An 11,394-nucleotide genomic window follows, 5' to 3' on the forward strand; every position below is an offset into this window, starting at 1 on the left:
CAACCCCCCACCCTTCCCGTACCCCTTCCTCATCGTCTTTAGCCCTCCACCCTCTCTGTACCCCCCTCTTCATCGACTTCAACGCCCCTTTGGTAGCATTAATTGGAGAAGAAGACGGAATTATATTATCTACTAAATCAATTGAAAATGGAGAAGAAGATTAACAGAGAATCAATCCATTTTATCCCATTTTTGACAATTAACAGAGAGAATATCAGTTACATTAATTTTTTTTGCATTTGTTTCTCAAAAATTTAGAGCCCAACAATTTGAAGAAAAGCTTCAAACCAAAATCCACCAAAGAATAGAGAGACTCCATTAAAGACAAAATCAAAGAATAGAGCAACTCCATTAATCACAAAATGAGTAATCATTGTTCACCATTGTCAACAATATCAAAGATGTGAAAAAATATTCTTCACCATTGTTAACAACATCAAAGATGTGAAAAAAAAATTCTTCACCATTATTAACTACATCAAAGATGTGAAAAAAATCTTTCTTTGTTTACAAAATCAGTGTGTGTGTGTGTGTGTGAAGACGACGGGGGAGGGATGTGTGTGAAGACGATGGCTTCAGTGTGTGTGTGTGAAGACGACGGGGGAGGGGAGAGGGGTTTGTGAAGAAGATAACTGCGTGGTTGGGGGTGATTTTTTTCTTTTTTTTTAATTAAAAAATTATTAGTATTAAATAGGAAAGGGGCAAAATCAGATATTAAAAAAAATGCCACGTGTTTTTTTCTAATTGGTTATTTTTTTCACGTCATCGCGTGTGTATTACACACTTGAGTCGTTAGCTGATTGGAAAAGAAAATGCTCAATTGGAACAAATTCGGGGGGTTTAGGGGTCTGATAAGTACAACCCTTAGTTTAGGGGCCAAAGTGAATTTTAGGGACAAGTTTGAGGGGCTGTCGATGGGTTTGGCCAAATTAATACATATAGTATACACAAGTGATACATGGAAAATAAACATGACACATCCTTCCATGTTCATCCTTTTCGATTTTCAGTTCAAATTAAACCATCTAAAATCGTTTCAAATTGAGATTCAATCTCCTTAAGATGAATCTAATCTGTTCCAACAAGTTCACTTGAATTAAATTGTAGTTTCAAAAACTCGAATTTTCAAACTTAAGCTTAAGCAAATTTTCAATGGCTTCCCATTTTAGCTTTAGCTCATCTTGTTCACTTACCAGCCAACGAAACAGTGTTTCATTTGAAATAAAGTAGAGCTCAGCCAAAATCTGATAATAGTTTATAAGTAGGGACTAATGTAATAACTATTTTACTCAGAGATGCCAAACTACATGATTTTGTCAATAAGACTACATATAATTCTACGATATGCCTAATGTGAAGAGAGTAATTGAAACCGCAAATGTAGTGACAGTTATGAAATGGGTTGAAAAATCACTTGACAAACCGCAAACGCGTACACTCTATCCTCCCCCTCCTCAAACTCCACTAGTGAGAATACACCAAGTATGTTGTTATTGTAAGAAGTTAAACTTGTTTAGTTGGAGAACAAGTTATCCAGAATAACTTATTTTGGAATTAGTTATTTTATTTCATAAAATTAAAATTATAATACCAGAACTACTAATGTCGGGATAAGTTATTTTGTGATTTTATTCTAACCAAATGTGAAATAAATTTTCATAAATTCATCCTAAATTAATCTCGAGATTAGTTATTCTTTACCCCAGTTGCTCGTACCAACCGAATTCTTAGAGAGAAAATGAAGATGCATGCGCCAATGGCAATGTAGGAGAGCGATTAGGCATTGATTCACCAGTGTAAGTAGTAAATGAAAGACAAAAAAACACAAAAAAGTACTATAATTAAGAATGGGAGTAGATAGATCCAAAGAAAGTCTCACTGTCTTCTGTGTCCGATAAAACAGAAGTCCAAACAGAGGAAAACAAAGACCATTAATTGCTCCTTCGTTAAAAGAATGAATGTTAACTCATTCGTAGCCGCATTTCTCTGTTGTTTTCAGTACAATCATTACTTTTACTCTCAAATCAAACACTCCCCTTCTCTCTCTCTTTAATACTTTTTTTCTTTTTCACACACCCAAACACTCCCGCCGCTCAGATCAGATTTAGTACCAAGTAAAAAGATTAAGAGAAAAGGCATTTAGTGTTAAAATTGAGCTCATGGTCAAGTCTCATTCAAGGGCAGGTTCCACGATCTCGACTTTTCTTTCTGCCCTTTTCCTTTACAAGTCTCACTTTTCTTTCCCTTTCAAGATACCCTAGGATTCATCATTCATCATATAGGTCTTCCTACTTCTTTCAATGTCCCTTCTTTACATTTTTTTTGGTTAAATAACATATCAAAGAAAAAAAATCCCTCTTTATTTTAATTTGTTTCACTTAATTTTCTTTTTGAAATATATAAGAGCTACACTAATTATTGTTTATTGTGAATTTTAATTTTATTATTTAATTTTGAAGGATTCTTATAGTAACTTGTAAAGTTGCTAAATGTAATTTGAAAGTCACAAATTCAAATCGTGAAAACAATTTCTGTCAGAATATAAGATATACATAATATATAAATAGATTTGGTTTAACCTTTTTCCATACTCCACGCTTAGTGCACTGGACCGCCCTTTTTACTGTTTTTAAAGAAAAAGTTGAAGAAGTCACAATATATTCTATATCTTTTAATTGTCAAATATATATCAGTAATTAATACAAATAACTTAGAAAGGAGGAGTATATTTAAAACAAAAGCACACTTGAACAAATTTAAATAAAACAGATCTAAATTTACAGCTAGCAAAGTAATGGTGGTTTCATTTTCCTCTCTTGGTTCTTGTTTTACTTTGTGACTAAAGAGAGTTAGGGCGGTGTGTGTGTGTTTTAACTTTTTTTCCCTATTTCTCTGGGCCCCCATTGAAGAGATGGATGAAAACAAAGGAGATACCACCAAGAAACAACCACAGCAACATTTATCCAACTCTCCAGCTGACCCTCATGATCAAGATTCACCCGATAATACTATACTGCAACAGCAACAGCAACAGCCGCAGTCGGTGGTTTCCGGTGCTCCTTATATTTCTTCTTCTCTCTATAATATACCTGGTGGTGCTGCTACCACTTCAGTTTCTTTCGAACAACAACAGCAGTTTGAAGTTGTGAATACTAAGCGGCCTAGATATACTGCAAGTCAATGGAAATTCATACCTTCTTCTGCTCAGCAGCAACATCATCAGCAGCAGAAGACCAGTATGCTGAGCGCCGAGTCGAGTCCAATATCTCCTTCGGCCCACACCATTGCCACCAATCCGCAAACTCAACAGGCTGCGTCATCTTCAGACACGGCTTCTTCTCCTTCCCACTCACCTCGGCCTTCTTCTGCCTCGGGGCAAGAGCCAAGCAAGAGTGAAGGAGGAGAACAAGTTCACCAACAATTTAGGAAAGGGAAATATGTGAGTCCGGTTTGGAAACCTAATGAGATGTTGTGGCTAGCTAGGGCTTGGAAAATTCAGTACCAAGGTGGTGGTGGGTCATCATCAGAGCTTGGAAATCTAGAAGGTTCTCCAGGGATAGCGGGGAGCGGCACTGCAGCAGCTGGCAGAGGCAAAACGAGAGCCGATAAAGATAGAGAAGTGGCTGAGTTCCTCAACAGGCATGGAGTTAACAGAGATGCTAAAACTGCTGGGACCAAATGGGACAACATGTTGGGTGAATTCAGAAAAGTCTACGAATGGGAAAGAGGTGCTGAGAGAGAACAAATTGGGAAGAGTTATTTTAGGCTTTCCCCTTACGAAAGAAAGATTCATAGATTGCCTGCTTCATTTGATGAAGAGGTGTTTGAAGAATTATCTCAGTTTATGTGCCCAAGAATGAGAACTCCTCAAACTAGAATTGGTACTCAGCCCAATATCAGTGACGACATTCGTACACCTCCTACTGTTACCAAGTCATTGCCTCCCCCTCCACCCTTCAGGGAAGACGAACTTCCTCTCTCTGGTACGCATAAAAATAATAATTACGTATTTAATTTTTCTTGCTTTTAATTTGCTCTTATAATGGACAACATAGGAACAACAATTAATTTAATGTGGGACAATGTCGATAAGTATTCAGTAGAAATTAAAAAATCAATGCACATTAATTAACTTGTCGATGACATATATTTATATACATACTGTGTGGATGCAGGAAGAGCAAAACAGTTGGTAATGCCGAGTGGAACAGAAACATTAATTCATGGAACGAGAGGTGGGTTCTTAGGGTTTGAATCGCCATCTTCTTCGTTAGATATTATTGGGGGCGGTCCATCTTCATCCACATCAAAGGAGCTTCGGCGAATCGGCAAGATTAGGATGATATGGGAGGAATCAGTGAGCCTGTGGGCTGAAGAAGGCGAGCATCACAGAGGTAGAGTAAAGCTACAAGGTTCAAGTTTTTTAAACGCAGATGAAATTACATTCTTGGATGATTCTATGGTTGCTAGCACTATGGAAGCCTTTGAAGATGGGCCAATGAAAGGTTTTTCCGTTGATAGATTCCCATCTGGAGTACAACTCAAAGTCTTTGGCAGGAGAAAATCCTCTTCAGCTCTTGCTCCTCCTGGTATTTTATTTCATCTAAATGCTCAAGTCCATTTCTTTACTAATAAAATTTAGCATGTACGAGTCCTAAATCCTAATCATTTAAGTATATATAGGACGTAACAATTTAATTTTGTATTCCATCTAGGTTCCCATGAAAGATTGCAACTTCCCTCTTCCGAATTTACCATCAGATGTAAGTCCCTTCCATGAATTTAGTATTTTCTATTTCCGTAAGGACAATGATTAAATTTTCTATTCCTCCCCTCTAAGCTAAGTGAATTTTATATTACTCTATACCATGGTTCCCGTTAATAGTATGTTCTTGCTTTCACTTGGACTTTCAAATTAGTTAAAATAATTTAAAATTGCCTCACACTTCACAGCAACTGCTCCTTGGGAATTTCAAGATCCGACTGAGTATTACGTTGGGTGTCTTAGATCTCCTCCACCTACACTTCCAAGCTTGTTTGAGCTCTCGTGGCATTTGCAACAGCCACCACCGGAGGAACTCCGTTTCCCGCTCCGGCGAGACGTGTTCAAAGACTTGCCCCAAGGGAAAGAACTATTTTTCACAACGTCAACTGAGCTATTAGATTGTAGGGGCATCACTTATGATGTCTTGACCTCTATTATGCGCTCAAACCCTAGCCTCACTGCTGCAACCGCAACCGATAGAGACTCTTACATTGGCCTTTGGGATGATTGCATCAATAGGATCATATCCAAGTTTTGTTCCATTGAAATGGTATTCGTACGGAAATCTTCGTCGTCTCTTGCGGAAACCGTGCAAGATCAATGGCCCAACGTTACTGCTTTCTTGAGGAATTTTTGCTTGTGGAGAGGAGAGGAAACTGATCAGTTAAGAGAAGGTCAACCAGATCCATCCTCTTTTATAGTAGAGAAATTGTTTTGGACTTACATGGACCTTCCTTACGTGTTAGGTTATTATGCCATTGGATTTATCGTTACTTTCTGTGCCTTAAGCCGATCACAGGACCGTATCATCCGAACGGATCTTTACACGGTGGATCTCTCAACGCCAGTAGAGAGACTAAAAGCTTTAGTCCCGTGTTGGAGAATTGCCGGATTATTACCATTATTAGCGGATAAATGCTTCCACTACATGAGCAGTAACGGGAGCAACTTTAAACATCTTCCGTACACTGATTTTGAGCGAACAGATTTGGGCAATGGAAATTTTGTGGAGATGACTCCGAATACCGTGGTTCGATATTTTTCTAGTAGGAGAAAATGGTTGGCAGTAAAAGAAATATACGATTTTCTTGACCATAGAATCCCACACGCAGAATTTGTTGTTAGGGCATCGGAAAAGGATCTCGCATTGGTCTTCAAGCCTAGAGGTTGCAAGTACAAGCCAACAAATTGCGATCAACTAATAGAAGCATTGAAACAAGTCACAAAAGCACTAGTTGCACTACATGATCTTTCATTTATGCACAGAGATTTAGGATGGGATAAGGTCATGAGGAGAAGCGACAGAGAGAACGAATGGTTCATAACAGGTTTTGACGAAGCTGTAACCGCACCGCAGCTGTATCCTCACGGAGGAGCGACGACGACAACGGGGAGCGGAAGACATCCGCCCGAGATGGGAAGGAATTATCACGGAGTGAAAGTGGATGTATGGGGAATAGGTCAATTAGTGAAGAGTTGTGGATTAGTAGGGGTGCCAAAATTGTTGAGAGAATTGCAGAATAGGTGTTTGGACCATAACCCGGAGCAAAGACCGACGGCAGCTGACTGCTATCGCCACTTGTTACAGTTGCAGTCTTCAATGTCTGCAGCTGCCGCCGGAGGGTATTGACAAGTGATTCTTCTGATGTGTATGTGATTGATGCGTATTTATTTTAATATTCCATGCACTTTTTTTTTTCTTTATTCCTTGCAATGAATTCAAGCCACGTAAGTCTTTTTGGCCCATTGTTTTACGCTACTCGTGTTCTTGACCTTGGCTCTCTTTTAGAAATTCCTTTTAAATTTGTTTATGGAAACATAAATTCTTAAGGAGTAGGAGTAACATTTTGTGGTGGTTTCAGTTTTTGCCTACATGTAAAATTAAGGTTGGGACTAGAGGTGGGCATGGTATGGTATATATTGAATATCAGATCGAAATCGAAAATTTTTATATTGCAGTATGGATGTTATGGTATTTGGTAGAAATTTTAAATTACTTTGGTATTTGGTACGGTAATATATATATATATATATATGTATGTAAGATTATCAAATATATTTATATATTATTCATTAGTCAATTGAACACAAAAGTAGCTTTTATTCAGAAATAAATATTTTGGAAAGCTTATTATTTAGGAGTACTATGCTTAAGTTTAGGTACTGTTATTCAAGGTTTGCATCTCGAACTATTCAATCGTGATTGAAATGTTATTTTTGTGTAATTGATTAACAAAGATAGTTATTAGCCTAACATGATTGAGACGTTTTTAAAATTTAAAGTTATAGTTTTTTTATATAAATATATGTAATTAGAAATCAAATAAAGTATGGTTACCAAATTATCATACCGTAAAATATCGAAATCTAATTTAAAAATACCGAACTATACCGAACTAATTTGGTATGGTAATGATATTGTTCTTTTAGATACCGAAAATTGAAGTTACCGTACCGAAATTTAAAATACCGTACTATACCATGCCCATCCCTAGTTGAGACGTTTTTATATCTATCTGTGTCACCTGTTTTTTCTTTCTCATCTGTTATTGTTTCAATTTATTTGTTTGATTTTTACTTGATACAATCTAGTCTTTTGATCTTAAAATAAAAGAGTTGTATAAAAAAATATTCTTTTCAGACGGTATAAAAATAAAAGTAAGAGAATAAGTAGGCGTCTAATCATGAAAATTAAATTTTTTTGGATTTAGAATTGGAATTGGAGTTGGAGTTTGTTTGACCATGTAATTTAGAATTTTTTTTTTTTAACTTTTGAAAATACTTTTTCGAATATAGTTTTAATTCCCAATTTATAAAAAATATTAAAATCACCAAACTTAACTAATTTACTTACAAGATGCAACCAAACGTAAGAGCAGACAATAATATTGCCTTTGTTGTTGGTGTTGCATAAAGAGTGGACGGATTAAGGTTTCATTGCATCATGAGGAGATTTTAAGGACGAATAAAAAATAGGAAAAAGTGGAAAATATGGTAGTTAAGCATTTAACTCCGGTTGTTGGATGAAATTAATAGGATGTTTTTCTAAAAATAAAAAAATGGGGTCATTTGCAACAATAAATAAAATTTAAATTGAGGTTGGAAAAAACTGAAAAAAAGTGAAGTTTATTTTCAATTTTTTAAAAACAATTTGAAATTCTCATTGTCAAACATTTCAATTTTCGTTAAAGTGAATTTTTTATTTTTTATTTTTAAAGTGAATTTTTTTTATGATCAAACGGTCCTAAATAAAACTGAGATAGTATTTTCTATTTTCTCTAATCATTGTTTTCGTCCAAAGTCAATGCAGCCAGTTTATCATCAAGATTGTCATGATAATTATTCCAAGAGAAAAATGAGAATTACTGTTATTTTTGGTCAATTGGAAGAACATAAATCAACATGTGATAAGAGTATAACATTCTTTTCTTTTCAAAATTTTGGTTTTAGAGGACCTTGTCATAGTCATTCCTCTAATTCAAATACAATGAGAGGAGGAAGATACTGACAAACCTCCAACCAACAAAGAAGGCTACATATGTACAACTTAATAACCAAAAAGCTATGAGGATGTACAAATTAAATGAGCAAAGTCTTCCAAACCAATAAAGAAACAAAAATTCAACTAATAAAAAATTGGATTTGTCATATTTCTCCAAACATTAGGAATTTATTAAAATTGTATTTTGTCAAATTAAAATATTCTCGTCACCTCTTTTCGAAAGTTGATGAAAAGAATAAAAGAAGGTTTTATTTCCGTTTGTAGATGCCATTGTATTTAGCCGTGAGTCCATCACTTGATTAACTTTGTTACAACAACGCATAACTTCCACTTCTGCATCTTTCAGAACATTAGTAGTGTCTCATGATGACATTCCTAAGCTTTAGGATGTCAACATCTTTTTTTTTTCATGATGTTAGCAACTAAAAGAGAATCAAGTTATTCCCAGTTGGATTTCCTAAAGCCATTTTAAACACACCACTATTATCATATATAGTGCCGCTTTTGCTTCTACATAATTGTTGCTATCACAGTGACTTGATATCGAAAAAGCCATTATGAGGTCTCCAATTTCATATCTGGTAACACCTTCAATTCCAGTTTTACATTGTCTGAGTTGAAACTACCATATTTCTATTAGCTTTAACCCAGCCTATTAAGACCCCAAAGAACTTGCCTCTTAGCTTTAACCCAGCCTATTGAGAATTTCATCCAAAGAACTTGCCTCCAGTTAAGAATTGATTTTAGTCTTTCCATAATCCCTCACATATGAGACATTAACTAGTGAGCTTCATAGTAGGAATGACAGTATTCATTGCAACACTGAAAAGCCATATATATAATGTGCTACACCATTTGAATTTGTTGAACTTGGTGTTGTCTCCGTATGATGTCCAGCGCTTCCATTTATCACTTTCTGGGGCTCACTTAGCTTGAAGAATTATTTTGTTCACTTCCTCTTTTGGTTTTACATTTATCCACATTCTGATAATTCTTTTAGGACTCCACTATAATTGAGCAATCCTTGACGAGGTTCCAAAGTAATTCCATATCTGTTTAATTGTTTCTCCCACTATAAGGCATGTTGTATGCTATCAGTTTGAGGAGGCCTTCATAAAAAAGATCAGTAAAAGTTAGATTTCAATTATTTAAAATTCGAACTCCAATGACACAATTCTGTAATTTTACTTGTGTAAGATCAAAAAAAAAAAAATTATAGCAAGACTTGTTAGAGCTCTAGGATTTTTACTGGAACTCTAGGACACAATAGTATAAGTTCGAACTATAGGACATAATTCTTGATTAATTTTCACTTGTAAAAGTTAAAAGTTCATATTTGTCTTGGAGTTCGAAGATTTTGCGAGTGAAATTATCCTTTAATTTTTTTAAACATTGTGCCGAGGACAAACAAATTAAAATAGAGTAAGTATATTTTTCAGGAGGCCGGTAACCATGAGATGAAATAATTTTGTATGTAGTACTTTACAGATGGTTGTTGTTTTACTCTTGGTATCTATAAAAATATTTTTTTAACATTATTTTTCAATATTGTAAATGATCAGCAAATATTATTTATATGATAAACTAAACAGATTCTTGAAGTTTGAACCTTTATCAGTTAAAATTTCATGTACAATTTTTAGAGTTTGAATATCTAGAAGGCAAAATGACTCGGTGAATTCTTGTACTATGTTTGTTTTGTAATGTGGACACTTCTATTTACATATTTGTCATCTGGACCGTTGAACCTATTAAAAAGTAATATTTTAAACCCTTTAACCATTGACTGAACTTATATGGCATTAAAATAGTTGAGTAGGATGAAACTCGTGTAGGCACGCGCCTGAGTGAGAGTGAGGATCATTTTTGATCAATTTTACATTAAAAAAATTAAAAAAGAAAGTTTCCCTGTCCCCCTGGCCCAACCCAACCCCCCACCCCTGCACCAGCCCCCATTCCCCCACCCTCTTCCCCATTCCCCCACCCTCTTCCAGGAAAGGCTTTTAACATCATTTAACATCATGTTGAAGAATTCAATTCCTTCTTCAACAAAACCTGCAACATGGAGCTCCAGTTAACAACATCTTTCTCTGTTAATCTCCCCAAGCTACCACATCTCGCGTAACAGTCAATAAGTGAAGCCCCCACGAACGAATTGCTTAAGAACCCACCTCTAATTACATAACTATCAAGACAAGAAGTCAATTCAAGAACCCCCAACTCAAAACAAGCTCCAAGAACTTTAACCATCACAATAACATCAGGTCGGATATCGTTGGCCATCATATCACAAAATATTTGCATGGACTTGTTGGCCAGTCCATTTCGAACACAACCACACAATAGAGCAAACCAAGAAACAAGATCTTTGTTCAGTATTCTGTCAAATATCATAATCGCTTCGTGAGGTGAACGACAACTCATTTACATATCAATCAAAGCAGTAGAGACCAACATATCGAGTTCAAAACCTTTCATCCAAATTCAATTTTTTCAATTTATTAGCTCCAAAAGCTCTCATAAAACATCAAAATTCATTGAAAAAGAAATAAAATTCATCAAATCTGATCAAAATTCAGCTCCAATTTTCATCCAAAATTCAATTTGTTTCAATTATGTAAACTCAAAAAACCTCTCATAAAACATCAAATTTCACACAAATAAACTGAAAAACATACAAAATTCAACATATCCGATCAGATCTCAACATGAACAACCTCAATTTCACCAAAAAAATCCCACCAAACCATAATTTTTTTCTCTATAATTCAAAATTGAAACTCAAAAAGAAATTATAGAGAAAAAATTGTAGTTGGTGGAATTTCGATACTTTTTTGTATCACCACGCCAGCACTTGGTGAATTTTTTTAGCTCGATGGAGGGGATAACAGGAGAGGGAGAAGAGATGGAAGAGAGAAAGGGCGGGGGAGGGGGAGGTTTTTTTTTAGAAAAAAATTAAAATATTTATATTTTTAATTGAAAAATGACATGGAATCTACGTGGAAGATGATGTGGCGGTAAGTGTGTTACACACACTGAAAAAGGGTTCCAAATATTCGTTTTTACTGAGTTCAAGGGTCCATATGACAAATATGTAAGTAAGAGTATCCACATTACAAAACGGACA

The 11,394-nt window shown here is 35.4% G+C and overlaps 1 protein-coding gene across 1 annotated transcript; it reads left to right on the top strand.

Moving 5' to 3' along the window:
* The first annotated feature begins 2,733 nt into the window (after positions 1-2,733).
* LOC107856675 lies at positions 2,734-6,497 on the top strand. Its single transcript, XM_016701648.2, has 4 exons — positions 2,734-3,983; positions 4,176-4,589; positions 4,716-4,763; positions 4,954-6,497. The coding sequence occupies exons 1-4, from the start codon at positions 2,912-2,914 to the stop codon at positions 6,393-6,395; spliced, it is 2,976 nt and encodes a 991-aa protein (XP_016557134.1). The 5' UTR covers positions 2,734-2,911; the 3' UTR covers positions 6,396-6,497.
* Positions 6,498-11,394: the final 4,897 nt, after the last annotated feature.

Source organism: Capsicum annuum, chromosome 3, assembly GCF_002878395.1.
Source record: "Capsicum annuum cultivar UCD-10X-F1 chromosome 3, UCD10Xv1.1, whole genome shotgun sequence".
Classification (NCBI taxonomy): Eukaryota; Viridiplantae; Streptophyta; class Magnoliopsida; order Solanales; family Solanaceae; genus Capsicum; species Capsicum annuum.

Excerpts from the sequence above, each read along its gene's own strand:
- LOC107856675 (XM_016701648.2), top strand. The coding sequence starts at position 2,912 with ATGGATGAAAACAAAGGAGATACCACCAAGAAACAACCACAGCAACAT. Across the intron at positions 3,984-4,175 it reads AGACGAACTTCCTCTCTCTG|GAAGAGCAAAACAGTTGGTA; the intron begins GTACGCATAAAA and ends GTGTGGATGCAG. Across the intron at positions 4,764-4,953 it reads TTCCGAATTTACCATCAGAT|CAACTGCTCCTTGGGAATTT; the intron begins GTAAGTCCCTTC and ends CACACTTCACAG.